The following is a 23,316-nucleotide window of genomic DNA, read 5'->3' on the forward strand; positions in this document are numbered from 1 at the left end:
GGAGAGGTTTCAAAACAAACTGTCCAGAAAAGAGGCTCCTGTGTGAATTAAAGACCACACACTGGCTACAACAAAGAGCAGTGCTCAGACACACACAAGGAGGGACGCACAGACAGAAACAAAGGTGGATTTAGTAGGGAAAAAAAGTGTGTGTGTGTGTGTGTGTGTGTGAGTGAGAGAGAGCTGGTGACATGAAACAGATCAAAGGGGGGAGAGGTCGGCAGGGCAGAGAAGGAGAGAGACAGAGAGAGAGGCCAGGGGGTCCCGTAATTACAACCTACATCCGCCAAGCTGAGCCATGTGTGACTGCATGTGTGTGTGTGTGTGAGCGTGTGTGTGTGCATCAGTAGTCTAAGCATGGCTGTGGAATGAGTGGGTTTTTTTTTTTGGTTTTTTTTTAGGCACACACACTTCTCACAGATACACACACACAAACACATACAGTGCCCTATATGTAGTAGATGCATGCACACGAACATGGTTTCTAATAAACACGCATAAAGTAAAATAAAGCAAAGGTCATGAAAGGACAAGTCATTCAAATATTACCAGGTATGAGCAAGGCATTTTGCATTAAGCTTGTACGGTCTTCATTGTTAGATGTACATACACATATAGTACAAAACATGAGCACACATGCATGCGCGTGTATACAGTATAGACAATGTGGGAAACACACACACACACACACACACACACACACACAGTGGGGTTGGGAGTGTCTGTGGTGGAGGGGTGCAGATCAATGGAGACCACTCACTGGTTGGTCTCCGCAGCAGAAAAGCGGATTGCTCTGGGACCCAAACTATTGTACAGCACCACACTGACTTCAAACACACACACACACACACACAGCTGAACATACACACACACACACACACAACACAAAGTCAGAACATGAGCATGAGGCAAACTCTAGTTGTCTCTGTGTCTCACACACACCCAGATGTGCACATACACACACACACACACACACACACACATCATTGACAGAGGACACAAAACAGTCTAATAGAGCGGTGAGAGCAGAGAAATGGAAATGCCTCTTTGACTGACTGGGGTTCATTGTGCTTTCATGCCTTTAGAGGGGACCCCCTGGCATCAGCAGGGCTAATCTCTTTCTGTTTGTCCCTCTATCCTAAACCACGTATCCATGTATCCCTCCATCCTCCTCCAATCTCTCTCTCTGTCTGTCACTTTCTACATCTACTCACTACCACCCCCTTTGGTCCACCACTCTATTTTCTCTCCATCTATCCACCTTCTTTCCTAGGTCAGCTCTAATAACACTTCAGACTTCATACAGTATAGATTTCCAATTTGGGCACAATACACATAATGGCACAACTGTTTATCTTCACTGCCTCAGCATACTGTCAAGCTGATGGCTGGACCGAATAATAGTCTTTATCGTGCACGACAGTAACAGTAATTGTTGTGTTTTTAGATGTGTGCATTTAATTGATTTTCTTCTTCTTTTAAGGATGACCATTAAAAGAAACCTCTTTTTCTTTTCATCTTTTTTTCTGCTGCTGTCCTTCTCTTTATCTTTCTCTGTATGATCCTGTGCCCCCGACATGCATAAGCACCTGTACAGCTGTTCTTCCACCTGCAGCAGATCCGTCTCCCCGAGCAAGCCCTCATTCCTCCGTCTCTCCTCTGTCTCTTTCCCAACCCCCTCCCCTCAGCGGAGGAGCAAGCTAAAAGCACAAGCATGCCCCAAAATTAATTTAAACGGAGGAATTAAATTAAAAGCGAAGCCTCGGGAGTTTTATTATGTACTAATGCTTGAACCGTTAACTTGGATTGTATTACTAAAATATGAATAATTAAGGACTGGTGGGGGCTATTATTATATCAGGAAAGAGGAAGAAAAACACAATATACTATTGGAATGGATTTAACACAGACTGATTAAGTCTCTGTTAGGAGAGGCTGAATCTTTGGGATGTAAGTAAACAGGAATTAGGATTACCAAAAACACTGTGTAGTTCATTCATTGTACATTAGTACAAATACTACAAATACTGTGTCTCTATCCTCTCTAAAGGGCTGGGTGTAAGGCTAGCTATCCATATTAACTTAATCAATACTTAGGCTGAGTGTAGTGCCAAGTGAATGGTGTAGAGATGTATTACACCCATGTAACCAGTCACATAAAAACAGTTTCTTTTGGCGAACAAAAGAGGAATAAAGGGTGTTTCAGGATCAGTTTAAAAATATAAGGTTCAGATTACCTGTATACCTGTGACATGTCACAGCAGGTAAAGCACAGGTGTAATTAGTAAGATTGCTAACAGCTGTGTTAAATTTAATTGTATCACACCTAGGGCCTGTATTGTGCATGCTGGCTCAGAGGGACAGAGCCATCATTGATGTTATCAGTAACAGCAATCTTCAGACCCAGCCCTATCTCTACAGGTATGCATATGAATGTCATGATATCTCAGTCGACAGGACCATAGGACCCTTGTAATCATAGTTCATTATAGCTACACTCAAAAGAACATTATATTATAGGATTTTCAGACCTCTCACATTTTCCTCTATTTCTTGTGCTGTACACGTTAATGTGATCTGAGTAAAGAGAGTGGGTTATTGCTAGAGAAGTCAGTTTTACAAAGCCTACCTTGGCACATATTTGACTCAGCGCAGAGGTGCATAATGTAACAGATGTCATTTAATGACCCTGACACATAATGGACATGCCACGGTGCAGCAAGTGAACACGAGTAGCATGTGAAGCATATTATAAGGCATATAAAGGGAATGAAGTGCTCACCTGGATTCAGTCTTTTGTATGTTATGTCACTTAATTCCTCACCTTAAGAGCCAGTCTTATCAACTATGGCTCACCAATAATAATAATAACAATAATAATAATAATAATAACTTTATTTCATACAAGAAATGCAGCTCAAAATGCTTTACAACAAAAGAAATTACAAGCACCAAGTGCTTTGCATGAAAAGGACATAAAGGAACATAAATGTAAAAAAAAAATAAAGAATGCATATTGAATAGTAATCAAAGAATAAAATAAGATAAAAACAAGTTAAAGCATAGAATACGTAGAATGTATAATATAAAGTAAAATATAACATTTTAAAAGAAGTGCAGTAGAGCTTAAGTGTGAAGCATTAAAAAGTGCAGCAAAGGGCAAGTGCAAAGCTATTTAAATGCTCAGGTAAAGAGACAGGTTTTAAGCTTAGTATTTAAGCTAAGTATCTAGTGAGCTGGGTTCCCTGATATCTATGGGCAGTGTATTCCATCGTTTGGAGGCGTAATTGATAAAGGCTGTGTCACTGATCTTCTTTCAGCTGTTGCTGGGAACCTCCAATAAATCAGCGGCAGATGACCTCAGTGGTCTTGAGGGCAAGTAGCTAACAAGGGATTTGGCGATATAGTTTGGTTAATTCTGATCTGTGTGATGTAGAGGTCAGTGAAAAAAACTATGGAAAATTGGAGAGTGTATACTCTCATGGCGCAGGTGGATTTATGCTTTACCATCACTGGTATGTGGGTTTCCATTGTAAATATGGTGCGTTACAGCTTTTTTTTACAGCCTCTTTTTACAGGAGTCAGTCTGTTTTGGACTTTAAAAAATGGACCTGTGAGGCTGCCTTTCTATTGTCACGAGTCTTATACAGTTAAATCATATTACATTACAAACACATACCAGCACATATCTCTCTGATTGTCTGTCTCTCATCAACACTCCCCACTTCTTTCACCGCACACACACACAAGCGCACACAATCTAAATCTCCTCACGGAGTGTCCCACAGCCCTATCTAGCTTTCCTTAACTTTTTCTCACACTGCCTCTCTTCTATGAGCCTCTGTGTGTATCTGTGTGTTGCACTGCAGAATTATTAGTCTTCTCGTCGTGTCTCTGATGTGAAGCCCCCCTTATCAGCCGGCAAGCAGTCAGCCCCCCGGCCCCCCCTCTGCAGCTGTCACTGCACCCCCCACCACACATACTATTCTCTGAGGACAAACTCCCTAACACATACGCCAAATACCCACATACACTCAAAACGTACAACAAACACAGCCGCATACAAATCTCTGTACACAAGCCCGAGCAGTTCTTGACTCACATTCACGCACACACAATTTTATCTGCTCACTCGCAGGCCGCATGGCTTGGCAGCCAACAAGGGGGAAAAATATCTACTCACCCTACCACCCAAAACCCCAAATGCCCTCTGCGCACCACCCATTCCCCCTTCAAAATCAGCCCTAGCCCTAATTCTACCCCAGGAATAGAGAAAAGGGAGCACAGGTTGGAGGCAGGCCCACGTAGCAGTGCCTCTTCCTGGGGGAGTTCATTACTCAAGCTGGGTGCTCCCTCCGGCCACCAGCCAGCAGCACTGCTGAGGTAAAGAAGCTAGGCCTCAGTCAGCTACATAGCCCCCCAGCCCATGACTATAAGCCCCCAACACACACGCACGCACGCACACACACACACACGAGTGTAGTGTAATACTCCAGTTGAGCTGCTCTCATTAGAGTGGAGAAAAAGTGAAAAAAGAGGGCAAGTAAAAGACAGAGGGTGAGACAAAGGACAGATAAGTGGAGAGAGATAGAGAGAAGAAAGGGACTACATGAAAATGAGTCAAACAGACGGTGAAAATAAAACGGAGAGAGCGCTAGATGGATGGATGGATGGATCAAGGTTAGACACACACACTTCCCTTCTCCATCTTTCCCTTTCTTCATTGTTGTTGTTTGTGTTGTTTTGTTGTTTATTTGAGTGCCCTGTCTTGCTGCGCTCCCTGGCAGGCCTCGCTCCTGACTTATTTAGCAGTGTGTTTTCTATCATATTTGAAAAATGAAGAGCAGATTGGTTAATATTTCAAGACATCCCACTTGCACGGGTGAGAGAGAGAGAGAGACAGAGAGAGAGAGACAAAGACAGAGGGAGAGAGAGAGAGAGAAAGACGGGAGGAGAGGAAAGGAGGGAATACGAGGGAGGAATTCTCTTGTTCCTTAACCCCAATTCTAGGATTCATGCTGGGAGCAGAAGTACGCATGAACACACACACATATACACACACACACACACACACAGCACATGCATTCCCCTTACACCAAGAGAACACACTGAAGAAAAGCCAACATACAAAATGTTCACTTCACAAGTACAGTACACACACACAGACATGAATACCATCACGTACAGGGTTTTTCCTGCAAAGAGGAAATTTTGGCGCCCCCCAAAAGAGGTTTTAGCCGGCGCCAAAATGATAAGAATTGAAAAAAAATAGCAATTCAAATCCTCTCTGAATGTGTTTAATAGCAATTTATCAAACAAATGCTGAACAAGCAGAACATAAACTCAAATACGACATCTTTGACCTCCAGCAGTCAACTCCCCTCTCATCCACAGCCGCTGTATTTTACACATGCGGCTGGTGCTGGATAAACGGTTAACTGTAGTTTATTTCCTCGACAAACAGCTTCTCGACACAACAGTCCCGCCACATGTCTCATCGATACACACCCACACACAAGCCACAAACACACACACAAGACATATGCATGCACCCATGATCGTTTAACCAAAAAAAACATACATATGTGTGCACACGCGCACGCACAAACATACACTTGACAATGGCCCTCCCCTGTGACTTCCCATAGTGCAGTGAATTCCAATCAGGCAGTAAGCAGGACAGCTATTTCTAGGGACAAAGGACAGGGAGAGGAGTGAGGAGGGGTGGAAGGAGAGATGGAGAGGAGGGAGGCAGGGAGGGAACAGGGGGGAGGGAAACAAAGGGTTCTGGTAGCACCCAGGGGAGCAGGCCCAGAGCAGCTGACGTCAGTGTGTGTGCGTGTGTGTTCAGCATTAGGGTGGGGGTAAATGGGAGTGTGAGAGAGAGGTTGGCAGTGTTGGTCCTGCTGCCCCCCTAGGGAGCTCTTGAGGCAGCAAGAGAACAGAGCAGAGAAGGGCTCCCAGCCCCCACATAACCAAGGGCCCAGACAGACAGCCTGGCAAAAACAGCCGCTCAGTTGCTGGACAAAACAGTCAGTCGGTTGATAAAAATGTCTGTCATTTAGTTGTATTCAAATATAATAAGTCAGCTCATTTAATGAGAAAAGGCAGCCTGGCATTCATCTGACTGTCTGATAGCTAAATAGTCAGCCGGATTCTGAAAAATCCACCATATCCAGTTAGCCAGATCAATCTATTAAGCCTTGGTCTACCTTGGTGTAAATAATCCCTGCTCCCGAACTCTCACTGCATTTCTATCCTCTACTGCCATACAGTATGAATCCCTCTCTTTCTGCTGTGCATCTGACTACTTTTTTCTGCATTTCCACTATCTCTGACTCGCTCTCCCTTGATCCTTTTCCCCACTCTGCTTCGTCCTTCTCTCAACCCCCTTCCCTCCCTGTCTCCCCGGAGTTGTGCTTTTCTCTGACATTTGGCTGGACAAAGGCGAGTCACACCTGAGCGCTGGGTTAAAACTATTATAGGCCTTCTCCCTGTGGTACACTGCCCTTTGCCACCACTGTCTGTGACTGAAACTGTGTGTACGTGTGTGCCTGTGCGTGTGCATGCGCGCACACACATGTCCGTGCATGCATGCATGCATGTGCCTGTACACCTGGGTGTATCTTTGTAATAAACATAGCATGCTCTAAGTTATTATAGTAAATTTAATTTGCTCACTGTAGGTGTAAAGCAGGTGCGCGGGTAGAAGAGATTTCCATTTTCACAATCATCCATTGTATATTTATATCTTTATCACATGTTTTGTGGTACTGGAACCAGATATCAAAATCTATGTAAGACACATTGGAGCGGGTTTGAAGTTATTAATAATCGTAACCACAGAAATCTGATTATATTTTAAAATGGGGGAGCAAACTTGGAAAGATACATAATTGGTGGGGTGTCTGGGAATCCTCTCCCAGAAAAAAAAAGTAAAACAAATTTAAAATTTACATTTCTACACCACCTAACCTCACATCACCTAACCTCACCTAACAGCCACCTGCACTAGTCTAGATTAGTTAGATTGAGGGTGCTATGAAAACCAAGAATGCATCAAGAACAGTATATAATTGGGTGGACAGGAAATGATAATTAGAAGAATGGCTATTTCATATTTATGGTGTGAGGGGAGAGGGAGAGATGCTGTGTTGCTGCCAGAAGAGCCGCTGACTGAGATTACTCAGAGCAGCATGCATGGGAATAAATTACAATACAATATATTTGAGTATATTTCTCACTTCCTCCCTGATTGTCTGAATAACTGCAGTAGCTGCAACAGCTGCTGCACGGTGCTGCTCTGTCTTGTCCATCTATGCGCTGTCAGTGTCCTCTTTTCACATCATGATGTTATCAGTTATGAATTTGTTTTTCGCTGTGTGAGAAAATGGACGTGTGGCGTGAGAGTGTGTAAAAGTGTCAACTGCATGAGTCTCACGTTCAATGCGTGAAAGTTGACAGCCCTGTTAATAGCCACGTTACACTTAAAAGAGCCAACTCCGATTCAGCTCCTTCACCAACAGTCTTACTAACAATATCAACAATGGCTCGGTAAGTCATGACAGTGTGACAGTGAGCCAGCAAGCACAAAGACCCTGAAGCTGAAGCAGCTCAATGGAATTCAGCCATAATTCATTTATTATTTATTTGACATGTCAAAATGTCTTCAATGAAAAACCAGCAGAAGAATATTGTTAAGCATTGTGTAGTAGCATTATGTAACACCTATCCTTTATGGATAAGTGTTAAACTCTACTCCAGTTCCTTATGGGAACTGTATATAGTGAAGCTTGAGCCGCCTGTTTGTAAATGACCTGAGCTGACACAAGCATATGACAGGGGGATAAGTAGCCAACATACTTACTGCTTTAAAGAGCAACAAGTAGAACATTTTCAATGGAAGATGTCAGAAACAGAAAACATTCTTTTGCTCTGGTCCCTTGGTGACCTTAAAAAAGGTCATAAAAGTATAGCAAAGTGGGCAGGGTGAGACTGGAAATGTGTATTATTGTTAAAATATTTTCAGGAATTAAAGTTCCAGCAAGCAGGTTAGCTTACATTCATCATATGAGACAATCCCAGATTTTTTCTTTCCATTTTGAATCATTTACATGTCTTTACTCTGACTCCATCCCCAAAAATATAACATGAAAGTTCAAGTTTTGTTCTGCATTCAGCTGTTGCAATTTACAGGTAATAGTCTTTTGATGCTTTGATAAAAATAAAGTTTTGATGTATATTCTGCTTTGCAACTTTCCACACAGAATTATCAACTACAGTACAACAGTAATCAAAAACACCAGTTTATTCCATGATCACAAAAAGCTGTTAAGTCAATATGCAGTAGGGGTGTAACGGCACACATGTACCTCAGTTTTGGGGTCACAGTTCAGTACAATTTTGGTACAGCAGAAAAAAAAGAAAGGTGGAAAATAATATTTTGATCCATTATTTTGAAAAATGTAAACATCCAACAATGGCTCATTGGCCATAACTATTAATGAAAGAGTTTAGTTGTGCTGCAGTGAAAAAAGAAAACAAGCTTTCTGTTTCTTGCATGGAGTCAGGACACCTGCTGACAGCTGGTTTATGCTGATTCATGGTCTAACTGTATATAAAGTAGTGTAAACTAGCTCCACCTCCAGCAGCTACAACAGTAACATGCTGCTCTAACACTGATGCTTCACTATTAATAATCTAATGATGTCATATATAATAATATATCAGTCAGAGGGACAAAACTCACAGAAATGGATCTTTGGACGTGCTGTCTGACCACGTCAGAAATCAAATGTTTTTATCGTTCTTCTGCACAGCTTCACTCAAAGCCAACTACCACATAGAAGGGAGAGGGACGGGGAGACGCAATATTTTTCACTGTGGAGATAACGGAGTATATTTTAATAACAGTGTTGCACTCGGTCAGTGTTATGGGTCTCTCGTTTGTCATTCTGATGGCAGTGACATTAACGTTACAGGGTAACCAGGGTAACCAGGCTACCTTGGCAAAGCTGGCTAGCATACATCCATGAGCACGCTACAGCTAAGTGATGCGTTGCCAAAACGTTCCGGGTGAGAAGTCGCACTCTAGAATTATTGTTCCCCATGTTGGAGTAAGTGGATTGTTAAACTATTTTGACACGGAGGGTATTCTTACGACCTCATGCACCAAACCGCAACGTCCATACCATGACGGCACACCCCTAACATGCAGGATAAGGAACTATTCACCCAACCGGGTACAGTGCAAAAAAGTACAATGTAATAAATTGTTGCATTCAAAATAAAGACTTGAGAAAAACATCTTAAATGAAGTGCATAACACATCTAAAGCATCAAACAGGGTGGGAGACAGAGGTGGGGAAAGACAGAAAGAAAGAGTGGAAAAACAGAGGGAGGGAGACAAACAGGGGCTGCTTTGGGGCCAGTCGCCACAGGGTGTGTGTGTACATGTGTGTGTGCGTGTGTGTGTGTCTTGGAAGGGCGCAGTGGGGGAGTTTGGGGGCATGGAGGAAGGGATCAGAGCTTTGGGGCCAGCTCCACAGGGAACAGAGAAGATGGGGAGAGAATGGAGGGAGGGTGTGGGGGAAGGGAAACGGAGGGTGAAAGGAAGGGATGTGGTCATTTTTGAGTTTGAGAACTCAGCAGGGAGGGACAGCAAGGAGGGAGGGAGGGAGGAAAGGAGGCAGACATTGTGGTCTGTGTACTCTGAGAAAGACTGGGGAGAGGATAGGATAGGAGAGGAAAGGATAGGATAGGAGAGGAGAGGAGAGGAGAGGAGAGGAGAGGAGAGGATAGGAAAGGAGAGGAGAAGAAAGGAGGCATAAATGTGACATATATGGCTTGGGGTCCCAGTAGACAAGGTGAGGATGAGAATGAGGGAGGAAAGAAGGAAGTGAACAAAGAATGGAAAAAAAAGAGGTAGAAAGGCAGAAAGGGTGAGTGAGGGGAGGTGTATCAAATGGAGGGAGGTTGCACGTTCCACTTGGGAAGAGAGAAAGAAGAAGCAGAGAGGGAGAAACAGGGAGGAAAAAAGGAAAAAAGTCCCAGGTGTCAGCAGGAGGGAGGGAAGAAAAAAGAGAAGAGAGGGGGGTAGAGGTTCTGGGGGTCCTGGTTGTTGGCAGGGGTGCAGGAATCCAAGGGAATGGCCTGTTCCTCATTATCCAGATACCCCCCTTTCCAACACACACACACACACACACACACACATACACACACACACATACGGAAAAGGTCCCCACATGGCCCCATGACAACTCTATCCTGACCCGTCCACAGACACACACTGATGGAGACATAAAACACACACACACACACACACACACACACACACACACATATCTACATACATATAAATACATGTGGACAGATACATACACAAGGACCCATACACCAAAACAAAACACACGCAATCCTGCAGTGATGCAAATATTTGTGGTTTAGCATTTATAAAAACTCAGTTTGGAAGTTATGGTCCAGAAGATTTTGGACCCTTTCCGTCTCCTGGGTTTATAAAACCTCTTCAGACATTGACAGATTGACAAAACCAGCTCTATTATGTAGTTGATATCATTTGGCAGGGAGGACAGAAAGCTTGCTTACAAAGTCAACAGTTTTACATGTTTCAACCCAAGCATTTAAGGTTTTTAAAGTAAGCAGAGCTCTGACTTTTCACTGCCTTTGTCCTATGCAGGAACTAGGAAGAGGACTATTTTTTATCTGTAAAAATATTGTCATATTCAAGACACCCATCAATAACATTTAAACCCAAATTAAGTGAGGTAAGTAAATGAGATATCCCTCCTCCAAGGCTTTCAACACCTAGTGTCAACATTTCAAGCAGCTTGATGCTCATAAAACTGTTCTGGAGGGATGTCATTAATCATAGCACTGCAACTTGTGTGTTTGTTTATCCAACAGATAACCAGTAGGCTGCTTCTGACAATGTTGATGGCAAGATGCTCAAATAAAACACCCAGAGAAGAAAACCACACGAGACATATGTTTTGACAAGTTGATCTGAGTGAGAAACACCTGGCCTTCAAAAGATGGCAATCAGCGTTGGGTTTTAAGAAAAGCCATTGAGATCCTGTCAGTTTTCAAGAGGGGTTAGAGGAAACCGGTGAGTTATATCATTCAAATTCATCAGGAAATCTTTTAATATGAAGTGACTTTTGCAACATCTGCTTGTGCATTACTTAATAACACTTGAGTGTATCCAGTGTATCAGTCACAGAGATGCAGGATCTTCTTGTTGTGGATGAACTGTCCACAACAAGACTGGAACTAACAAACAGTCAGAGTGCAACATCCAAATCTGAAATCTAAACAGTCTGACTGTGGAGATCAGACAAATTTTATTTATTCAAAGATATGTAAATGTATATTTCTATAATCTGACTGTGTAAATATTTGATTAATAAACACCCAAACACAAACACACTATCAGAGACAGAAACACACACACAAAAAAAGCTGCAAACCCTTTGGCTGAAGAATTCTAATGAATGTTTGGAGACAGACAGAAGCTGTCGTCTCTCTGTCTGTCTATGCACTGTGAACAAAATCACACACACTGTACTGGACTATAGATTTAGGCTTTTTCCTTTCTACATGAACACACACACACACATTCACTCTAATACACTCAAACACAGACACACACACACACACACACAAATATTTACTCTCTGCAAGATCTACACGCAGGCACACAAGGACAGAGAGAGGGAGAGAGGAGAGATGAGAGAGGGGAAGAGGGAAGTTACATTTTTAATCGAGTGTTTCTTTTCCTCCGAGCAAAGTAGGTCTGAATATAAGGTGGTTAGCTGGTGCCAACACACACACACACAAACACACTTTCTTGTGTCCTTTGGCAAATTCTTCTTTTTCACTCTTGCATTAAGTAAGAAAAAAGGGAAGAGAGTCAAAGTAGGAGGAGAGGGAGGAGGAGGAGGAAAGAAGAGGAGAAGGAGGGGGGAGAGGGAGGGGGGGGGGGGGGGGGGGGGATGAAGGAAAGAGAAGAGAGAGGAGAAGAGAGAAAACGTCCCTGCAGAGTCTTTCTCCCTTCCTGGAGCGAGCGTGGGCCCCTGCAGCGCCGCCTGTGTAATTTCCAGTGGCAGTGAATACAGGTATTAATAAAAGCCCCATGGGGAAGAGCACACAATATAACCCTACATTTTCAGGCATTATGAAAGGACGCCCCCAGGGGTCCTCAGGCTCAAATTTCTGAGATGCAGGCATTGTAAAAAGACGCCCCCGGGGGAGGACCCTGCAATAGAAATCTGCTGAATTCAAAGCATTTCCAGAGTCCTGGTGGGAGCCATTACTCCCACTGGAGGAGCAGAGATTTTTTTCACCCTCTCCTCTCTCCTTCCAACCGCTCTCTCTCTTTTTTTACCAAACATGTGTTACTGACATGTTGACAGATTGCTCAGTGAGGTGTTTAGGTGCATGCACAAGGCACGTCTGCTGAGACACGAGCTCCTTCCCTCCTCCCTCTCTCTCTCTCTCTCTTTCTGTCTCCCCCTCCCTCCCTTGCCAGTTCCCAAGTTCCATCCCTCCCTCCCTCCAACTGCAAACCTCTCAGCGCGCCCAAAACTGCTCCCATCCATATTTCATAAAGGAGAAACTAGGCTGAAAGAGAGAGAGAGACGGAGACAGAGGGAGGATGGGAAGAGTTTAGGCAAGAGGGAGAGAGAAAGAGAGAGTAACAGAGGTGGGGGGGGGGGGAGAGAAAGGACGACAGGAAAAAAAAGAGGAAAAAGGGAAGATAAAGAGAGACAAAGCGGGATCAAGGGAGGCAAACGAGAGGAGGAGAGGACAGATAAAGAGAAATAGAGCGATGTAGGAGAGTGGGAGAACTCTGCAGTGAAAAATGAACCCTGTGATGAAAAATGACTTCACAACAACCCTTCTCCGTCTCACCCCCTCCCTCCCATCCCTCCATCCCTCCCTCTCCCTCTCTGCATGTTGTACCCCCCCCCCTCCCCTCCTCCCTCCCTACTTCTTCTTCTTCTACTGCTGCTCTCCTCTCTCCATCCCCCTCTCCTCTGGTGCCGGGCTCCTGCTCTCTCCCTGGAAAACCTGAGCGGCAGCCAGCTGTGTCTGTGTGTGTCTGTGTGTGCGCTGTGCACTTGTATGTATGCCAAGGGCTTAGCACAGGAATCTTCGGGCCACCCCCGGGTACAGAGACACAGAGGGAAAGGGGAGAAAGGAGGGAGGGAAGTAGGGGAAGGGGGCAGAAGGAGGGAAGAGGGGTACATGGTGATGAAGAGGGCAAAGAGGGAGGGAGAGGGGAAAAAAGACTAAGAGGATGGAAGCCAAGAGGAAAAATAACAAAAAATGACACTGAAAGCAAAGGCGTGAATAGGAAAAGAGCATGATATTTATTTTGTCAGTCAACAACAGCTACCAGACTAGGAACACACACACACACACACACACACACGTGCGCACATACCCACACATACACACTAAGTGGCAGGCCAGAGTGCAGGAGGCTGTCTGTAATTTTGTTTCAGATTACACCCCTCCTACCTCTCCTTCTCTCCCTCTCTTGTAGAAAGTGATCTGTGGTTTTAATAAGAGTCTTGGCCTCACAGGACTCAGCTGCTATCCTGACGACAGACGCAGCGAGATGTGTGTGCTGTGTGTGTGTGTGTGTGTGTGTCTTTCTGTGCTTGAGAGGGTGTTTCTCTGCATGTGTGTGTGTGACAGCGGGTTGCGACAGACGGTAAGAGCTTAGCAGTGGGGAGATGTCCCGCGGGGGGCAAACCAGTCACCCAAGGGCCCCTGCACTAACAGACGTGCTCTCCTCCCTGCTTTCCCTCCGTGTTTTTCTCCTCTTCCCGTTCCCCCCCTGTCTTTCCCCCTCCTCTCTGAACGTTTTAAGTTTTTACTCCCACTCCGCAATCCACTTTCCACCCCTCCTCCTCTTCTTCCTCCTCCTCACCTGTCTTCATCCTGTTCCTCCCCTATTCTTTTCCTCCCCTTCTTTTCCTCCTTCATTTCCTTCTGTTCTCCCCCTCCCTCCCAGCTAGACGGGCTCCCTGGTAATCCCTCCTCTCCCCCACTGAGATAGGAAAGAGAATAGACAAGAGTGCAGCTGTATGTGCTCAATTAACAGAGACCTCACAAATACCTTAGGAAAGAATATGCACAGTATCTCGCTCTCTCTCTGCACACACACACACACACACACACACACACCATTTTCCACCCACACCATCTCACCATCTAAGAAGCGACTAGCTGGGTTAATGACTTGCTATTTGTCACTGACAGCGACAGTTTCAGCCCCCCTGCCTTGACTGACAGCTCCCTCGTTTACTCTGCGCGTACCGTCTCATCACTCGCTCTTCCCCCTCAAGTGGTTTTTACTGACATCTTTAACAATCTCTCACCCTCTCACCCTTTTGTCTCCTCACTCACACCTAGCATGAGTGTGTGGACACTGTTGACGTGTGTGTGTCTACGGATGAGTGTGTGTGTGTGTGTGTGAGTGCGCGAGGCAGCTTTTATATATATAACTAAACTAAATGGATAGCGGCTGCACAAACACAAGGCCTCCATAGCAGTTTTAAAACACTGCGTGAGTGTGTTTAAGGCTCTACACACATCACATTGACCCAACCTTGTAATGGTGTGGCCGGTAAGACTGAGCTTTTGGGATTCCCTAATGGGAAGTGTATCTATGTGTGTGTGTGTGTGCATGCATGTGTTGATGCAGTAAAGCAGGGCCAGAGAATGTTCTCCATTTGATCTGTAGGAGGTTTTTTCCGCTCCTCCTCTCCTCAGGGAGCCTCTGCTCCACATTCTGACTCCTACTGAGACCCATCGACACTCCCCCGACTCACACTCTCACTCTGTCTCTCTTGCACACACACACACACACACGGGATATAGACCCACATGTACACTACTAAAAGTAATAGACACACATCACAAGATATTACACATCATATATACCTCAGCAAGTTCGCCAAAAGCCTCTAAACCATGTGGAATAGTTCAGAATATCAGGCGGTAATACAATGACAAAAAAAAAAAAAAAGTGTGGTGCACTACACGTTGGAGATGAAGCATAAATGCATGGTTTCGTGCCATGAGTGTTATAATAATATTGATAATACCAGTATCAGTCATTTGTGTGCTAGCTACTTAAATACAACATATAATTATCAAGTACACAAAGAGGAACTACCGTCAGCTAAACGAGTTGACACACACATACACACACACAGTATCTTAAAAGCAGACCTGTCACACTGACTTAAAGATGCAGAGTAACGGAATAACAATGGTGGTGTAATGGAGGCACACAATCTCTATCTCTCACACACACACACATGCACACAACCAGCTGAGCAGTCAGGCTCATGCACATCAATGTGGCATTACATTAACCAGATGTGTTGGGTCTGTGGGTATGTGCGTGCTTGAGTGGGTGTACACACATTTATATGTCATTGATCTGTGCCACTGTGTGTGTGCACGTGTGTGTTTGTCCAATTTCCACTCAAATTAATGGTGCCTCTTTATAGGCCTTCTGCTAGAGTGGCACTGAATTACTTGGTGCTTCACTCTCGCACCTGGGACCCATTCAATGTTATAGCTGCAGCTAGCTGCTAACTTGGGACCAATTTGCTATAACAGTATAGTTAGCATTACAGATACCAGCACTTTTTCTGCAGAGAATTCTGGACTAACTAACATGGTTCTCAAGCTAGCACCTGGGACCCACAGATGAACATCAGATATTGTTGAATAATTGTTCACTGAGGGTGGATAACATGCAGGAAACTTCAGATTTGCAGAAGACTTATAAGTTTAAATTGTATGTCGCAAAGAGTCAGTGCAGTTTCAGCAGGCTGTAGCATGAACTGTTTTACATTTACAACTAGTAAGTGAGGACTTTTATCTGAATTTCATTGAATTCCCTGCAACTAATGAACAATGCATTTTGTTTTCTGGGAGTTATGGTAAAAATTATTAAAGTTAATACAATTCTGAAAGTGCTTTTAATTTTTTTGACTTAATGTTGTAAGCTTAAATCATCTGCTACACCTCTATAGAGTGAAAATGCTGACAAACCAAGCAGACTTCAAAGAACTAGCGCCAAGTGTTGCATCCCCTAAAGTCACCTTAAATTGCCTAATGTTTGCCTTTTTTGTCTTCTTCATGTTCCTTCATGTTCCACATGCACTTGAACATACTGCAAAGACTACAAGTAAGAACCCCAAGACTGTAATTTAACATAATATGAAAAATTTGTTTTTTAACGTAGGAGAAAAAAAACTACAGTTTATCTTGGATTTTACCACATAAAGCGTGGATAATTTCTCCATGTGAATACAAGTTAAATTGTTGTTCTGGCTTGATCTGTAGACTCTCTGCTGCCACAAATCTGTGTCAAATCAGTGTTTGCCAAGCAATGTTTTGTGGTGATGACAGACTGGGAATAGTTTTGGTTTTGGTTCCACATCTATATGTATTTTGGTCATAATTATAATATTTTGACTTTTTATGTAAAGTTAAAATTCCCTGTGGTAAGAATAATGTGTCCTTAATTTACTTGTTATTTTATTTTGCTGATGTAAAGCTAACAGCATGCTAAAAATCACAGCTACATCATAGCTCGCTACTTCTGGCAAGATGTCTGTCGCCTCCAACTAAGATGGCTGATGTCTGAGTTGTTTAGTTTCTGCTCAGGGACAAACACACACCATCAAACTACAAAATGCATGAACACATTAACTCTCTCATGCAGATCCGGAGTGGCATGTGTTTATCCCCAGTAGGTTGTGTGTTTTTTGTGTGTGTGTGTGTGCATATGTCCCATGTCATCCCACTAAACCAGCTCCCAGGAGCCCTCACCAGAGAACTTAAAAGGATTCTTTAGTCCATGTGTTTTAATTTAGCCTTCTTCTCAATAATAACCAGAAAGCCGTGGTCCCACCACTAACTTCATACACACATATACTCTCCCGCATGCTCACACACACACACACACATCAGACAAATACACATGTGCAACCATACATACAATAACACACACCAACACATAGATGAACCCACGTACACAAACCCCTGCATGCAAGTGCACACGCATCCTGCAGAGCTGTGGGATTACTCTGCAATCTCAACCACTCTTTCTCCAGGGAAAAACATGTTTTATCATTTCATTTCATTTCTTTCTTCTGCGCTCCCTCTCACCCTCCTCCCTCCCTCCCTCCGCTTTCTCGCTCAGCAACATGTAGTCCTCCCCAGACTCCTGTGCTGAAATCACAGGCCACATCCCGCGCTCTGACAGCAGCCCTGCTTTTGGCGGTGTGATTCTCTCAGAATGTGTATGAATGCGTGGCTGAATGTGACACGGCACACGGAAGTAAATTATTCTGTATGTGTGTGTGTTTACGTGTGGGTCAGACGGAGAGAGAATGAAAAAGGTAAAAAATGAAAAAAAACAAAGACGGGTTTCCCATTCAAAGAAAAGGAAAGCATCTGTATGGGACACTCATCTTGCGTTTTCCTTTTTTTTTTTTTTTTTTTGCCAAGAATGCCAACTCACCCTTTTCTTTCTAATGTCCTGGTACATTGTGGCTGAAATTGAATAAGGGTAGGATTACACTGTTTCTACAAGATAGTTATCCCTGACTAAAAAGACTGTAAGTGGAACAAATCAAAATCGTGTATGAAAATGTAGTAAAACACGAACATATGGAGCCTCAGTGAATACTTTATGTATGTGTAGTTCTGTAGTATTCCCATTGTTTGGGTTAGCATGCTTTATTGCCTCCAACTCTTATAAATTTCATTTATAATACTCAAAATCACGACATCTTCAGGCACCACGATGCCCCAGTGATATAGTACAAAATGACATTTTACATGATTACACTGTACAGCCCAGGGACCTTTGTCGCCTCTATATGTGTACATATTTCCTGATGCTCTTTGCTGCAGAATATCTAAAGCCCTAAACAAAGCTTGCATCTCCAAGCATCTCCCTACGACTGCATGTGAGACCAAAAAGCGATGGTTTTGCTGGGATTGGATGTCAAGCCAGCACGTGAATAAGAGGTTGCTGAGGTCTTACCATCTACATTACACAGTCTCTAGGAACACTATCTTTACCAGTTTAAACAAAGCCCTCTATCCTCCCTCTCCCCATTTTTTCATCCCCCTATCAAAAGTAAACACACACACTCTCACACGCTTAGAGGCAGACTGCCTTGCAGTAGCAAGAAAGTGTGTGTGCATTTGTGTGTGTGTGTGTGTGTGTGTGTGTGTGTGCGTGCATGCGTGCGTGCGTGTGTTTGTGCGTGTGTGTGTGTGTGCGTGCATGCGTGCGTGTGTTTGTGTGTGTGTGTGTGCGTGCGTGCATGTTGGCTTGTTAAGCGAGCGTTTGGATTAATCTGTAGGAACCAGATGCCCCCGTCGTGTTCCTTTCAGCCCCTCCATTAATTACACCAGTACTAATAATGGCTTGTGTGTATGTGCGCATGCACAAGTCTGTCATGGGTATAACTGAATCCAGGAGCTATAGGTATTCAGAAACAGGGGAGGGCATGAGTCACCCCAGAACCTATACAGCTCATGGACTTTTGCATAGTGCCCCCTGAAAAATATACCACATTTCCACTGTGTATCTTACATGGTTTAAAGTTGTGTACTTTTTAAACATCTAGAGCAAGTCATAACAGTATTGATTCAGTTCCACCTCATTCCTCAAATGGGAGAAAAAGCTGTATGTAAGCACAACTGATTTCGAGTTCAAGTAAAGGTTTCTGCATTTTAGTGTCACTTGAAATAATGGATTAAACACAAGAGAATACAAAATCATTTTATTGTTGTGAATGCTACCTGCTACAGATGACGCTGCTAGACAATCTCAGTTAAATCATCCTTTCCTTCGTTTTGGTTTTCTGTCATATTTTTTCCCCTTTTATTTTTGTGTAGCCACTATCTCAAAATATCACTAAATCCTGACCATGACTATGTTAGTGCCATGTCCAATGAGGTATACAGGACTCCGAGTGCACTATCTATCTTTGACATATGATGATTTTGGACATTTGGCTGTTCTGTACCTGTGGTTTTGTGAAAAAGATCAAAAACATACAGTGGAACAGTGATGTCAACCTGGTCTATTATGAAATGAACACAATCTACATGAACTCTCTTACCAGCTGGGCAGTGGTTGGTTCTGTGCTCAGTGAGCTCGGCCAGACAGTCAAAGTCCTGTTGACAGTTGTCACAGGTGAAGATGGACTCGTCATCTAGGTCATCGTCATGATCGCGGTCATCGCGGTCATCGTGCTCATCTTGTTCTCCATCCTCAGCACCTGCCCCATGGCCTTCTTTGGGCTCTGTCTCTCTGTCAGATGCAGGGACTTCTGAGGATACACACAAAACATATACTGCATATATACTGTATATATTTGGGGTTTTTGTTACCCGCTTCATGTTTTCTGAAAGCTTTTCACAATGCTAATAATTATATTCAACTACGGTACTGCAAGCTCTGTTTTTACACCCCTGTTGTTACTGATTTATGATCACAGCCTTGCATCACAGAAGTAAGATTTCTGCTTTTTTTCTGCTAGTGACACCAGCTTGATCTTGTCTTCACAACTCTGGATTGAACAAAGATCTGGCATATTCACTGTCATCCTTGTCCCTGTTATCTCTTGTTCTGTTTTTTCTCTTTGAACATACATACACAACCCCCCACTCGCTACATTTCTCTTTAATCATGTTTATTTTAATCTACCATAACTTTCAGTGGTACCTTTACCTGTTACCTGTTATTTTCTTTTTGTCCATGGTGAGTTCTATCATGTAGTTTGATGTGTCTTTTTTATTTTGTCATTTTGTGTTTAGTTTTATTTTTACCTGTACAAATTGTTATTTTGGCCTCTCTACCAACCGATGATATGTACAACTTGAGTAATTTATATTGAGTGTGTGGAACATCACTTCAGCATATGACAGAGTGTGTGTGTGTGTGTGTGTGAGAATGTGTGTGTCCTGGTAGCAGACAGGCGAGAGTGTGTGAGAGGGGACCAGTGGAGGGCTGTGTCAGCCCAATCCTCACTGCTCCATTGTGTCTCCATTTTCACACCTTATTATCACATTATAAACGCTGAGGATCCAATAGGACTGACACTGAAGACACTGGCTTGGGAAAGGAGAAGGAGAGGGAAGAGAGGAGGAAAAGGATGAGGATGAGGAGGAGAAGGAGAAGGAGAAGGAGGAGAGGACAGGTATTGTATTGGATTGATTGTATACAGTAGCTACACTTAATGAGCGAACTCTATAAAGTTTAATCTCTGTTAGTAAATTTGAAGTGTTGGCCATTATAGAGTCAATAATCTTTTAATGGAGAATAGACTTCCTTTAGTGAGTGCAGTTATGGGTCATATGAGATTAAGCTTCAATTTAGTTTTGTCCATTAGGAGCTTCTAACATCATTTTATGTGTGAAAGAAGCAGAGATGATATTTATCTAGTATGATATACTATTCTTGGCACTTCATTTATGCATTTTTGGTATTAGATAAGATTGTTAGCCCAGTATAAGCAGGTCCAATCACAAATCATTCCACTGGTTTTCCCAGTCAAAAAGAAAGCAGAAGAGACACAATGTATGGTCTACAAGTTCAAGAGAGAAAACGTCTATATTAGTGAGAACCATCAGAGTGAAATGCACCGACTCCATCCAACACTAATTTATTATGGGAGAGGTGTGATGGGAGAGAGGGATAGAGGGATGTTGGGAGGTGGGGAACGAGGGATTGAGGTGATGGGGTGTTTTGGGGGCTGCAGGAGTGGAGGACAGTGATGGAGGGATAGAGGGAGGGATAGATGAAGGGATAGGGAAGAAGAGAGGGAGGGTGTTGGCCATCTGTCCAGTGGTGAGAGCACCGTCTGGCCAGGGAGAGAAAGTGGCCCCTTGGCTGACAAAACACACATGCACACATGTGCATGCTCACATAGACACACGCTTAGATACATGCAGGTCATTGTGCACACTCGCATAAAAATACACAAATGCGAATACACACACAGATGCGCACACACCAGAGGCAAAAAGATACTTAAATAAACACACATATGTACAAATACACATACATGTGTGTATGTTGTAATGTAAATGTGTGCAGTTTTGTTGGATATCACCAGGATGGGATCAGAATGTCAGTAACTTGAGTAAACTGGAAGCACAGAGTAGGATTATGTGTCGTACTTGCTTCAGTAGAAAAAAAGACACATGTTCTTTAGGAGATAAAAATATAGAAAGCCCATCAGCTTTGTTTTAAAATGTAGTATTACATATTGGTATTGAATTTCAGGCCTGGTGTAAGAGTGCTGTAAGATGAAAACCACACAAAGTTATTCATGATAAATGTATTCTAGTAGTGACTCTTATAATCTGTTTTTTATTGATTCAAATATAAAATTCACATCTGTTTCACTCCTTTTAGATGTTGTGTTAACATCTTGAAATAAAATCTCACTCATCTCAAAGTATAGACTGGAAACGAATGAAATGCTCTCATCACACTGGTACTTATGGGATGTTTTTTTGCAGTGCAGTATCTCATATGTTCCTTTGCAAAAGCAACCATACACATACACACAACATGCTCCCTCACACACACACACTCACACACACACACTCCCCAGGGTGCAGTGCCAGAGGTGAGGGCAGTGCCAACTCCAGTGCATGCCAACACAACCTGCTGTCATAGCAACAGAGGGAGGAGCCAGATGAAACCTCTCTCCTTCTTCTGTCTCTGTCCCTCTATTTCTAATTCCTTGCAACTCGCACCCCTCTGTCCTTATCTCCTCATTATTCTCTTTATGTGTCTACTTGTGTTTCTTGTCTACTTATCCTTTTATTTGGTCTCCAGCCCTCAATCACTGTGCAGAGGGATAAGAGAGATAGAAGGGTGTCAAAACAGAAGAGGATAAAGGGATGAGAGAGGCTAACACAGTTGGTGGTTTCTCTATTTGCACATGTGTGTGTGTGTGTGTGAGTGTGTGTGTGTGTGTGTGTATGGTACCCCCACCTAGCCACCCGCCTCGCTCCACACACACACACACACACACACACACGAACAGGATAATTATGTGTCCTCTTATGGGTCTCAGAGAGATGTAGATGGGGCAGCCTTGATAAGAGCGCTGTTACTGTATGCTTCTAGATGCTGTAGCTGTTATGATCATTACCGCTGTCAAACTGTGGCAACAGACCTCCTGGTTTGGCCACAGTTTTTCATCATGTCATGAAGTCATGACCGGATGTTTCAGCACAAAATCTAAAATAGTAAATTCTCAATAACTCATTCCCAAAAGCAATACGCTGGCTTGGCTATATTTCAAGTTTTATAACAAATCTTTCCCTCTTGCCCATTTGTCCACATAAACCAGCTTTTGTCACATCCAAAACTGCTTTATGAAGACACTCTCCAGCATGAATAAACCTAAAAACACTGGTCTCATGTTTTATTGTGGGGGGAGGGGGGGATATCTCCCAAAATTGACAAAAAAATTACAAGACGTCTGCGTACTTTGTCACAGTAATGTTAAGAAGCCAACTTCCTGTCACCTATAATGGTGATTTAATTGACATGTCAGTGCAGCAGCACAGGAATTACTGTTCACCTTGGTTATAAGTAGCATTTATGATCCACAATCAGATCATTATTTTACACTCATTCAGTTGTCTGACAACAGAAACAAAAACAACTGAGTTTTCTCATTTATCTGCCTGAACCTGAACAGCTTTATCAATCAGACCCTCTTCATCTTTCTGGCTAAACTTTCTCTTATTTCTCACAAAACTAACTCACCTTTTTTTGTGTCTACACCACACCACATCACCCCCACCCCAACCACACCAGAAAGAAGCAGCAGGCCTACCTAATGAAAGCAGGCAACTCCCGTGGGTCCTTGGGTGCGGAGGGGTGTGTGTGTGTGTGTGTGTGTGTGTGTGTGTGTGTGCTGGGGTATTGATTGGATAGTACGACAGTGGTCCCTTGCAAATAGCATGTGTGCATCATACACTCGCAGTCTCTTTCTTTCACACACAAAAACCCCCACACACACACACATACAAACACACACACACACGTCAGCAGGATATGGCTATAGTCACTCAAAGACACGCGAACACACACATGCACACGCTCGCTCTACAGAGAACCATTATCTCTGAGTCACAGACTGTCCCTATGCCAGGAATAACTGCACATTCTCTTACACACACACACACACACACATACACACACACACACACTCATGC

At 43.4% G+C, this 23,316-nt stretch overlaps 1 protein-coding gene across 2 annotated transcripts in view; it reads right to left on the bottom strand.

Annotated features, from left to right (window-relative positions):
• znf423 (zinc finger protein 423) overlaps nucleotides 1–23,316 on the bottom strand; it is a 156,307-nt gene that overhangs the window by 98,775 nt on the left and 34,216 nt on the right. Inside the window, exon 3 of one of the 2 annotated variants that reach the window (XM_067588754.1) lies at nucleotides 19,194–19,400. In XM_067588754.1, the coding sequence (XP_067444855.1) occupies nucleotides 19,194–19,400 (207 nt within the window). Of the gene's footprint in view, nucleotides 1–19,193; nucleotides 19,404–23,316 lie in introns of both variants that reach the window. The other variant, XM_067588753.1, reaches the window with a different exon arrangement.

This window comes from Thunnus thynnus, chromosome 5 (genome assembly GCF_963924715.1).
Source record: "Thunnus thynnus chromosome 5, fThuThy2.1, whole genome shotgun sequence".
Classification (NCBI taxonomy): Eukaryota; Metazoa; Chordata; class Actinopteri; order Scombriformes; family Scombridae; genus Thunnus; species Thunnus thynnus.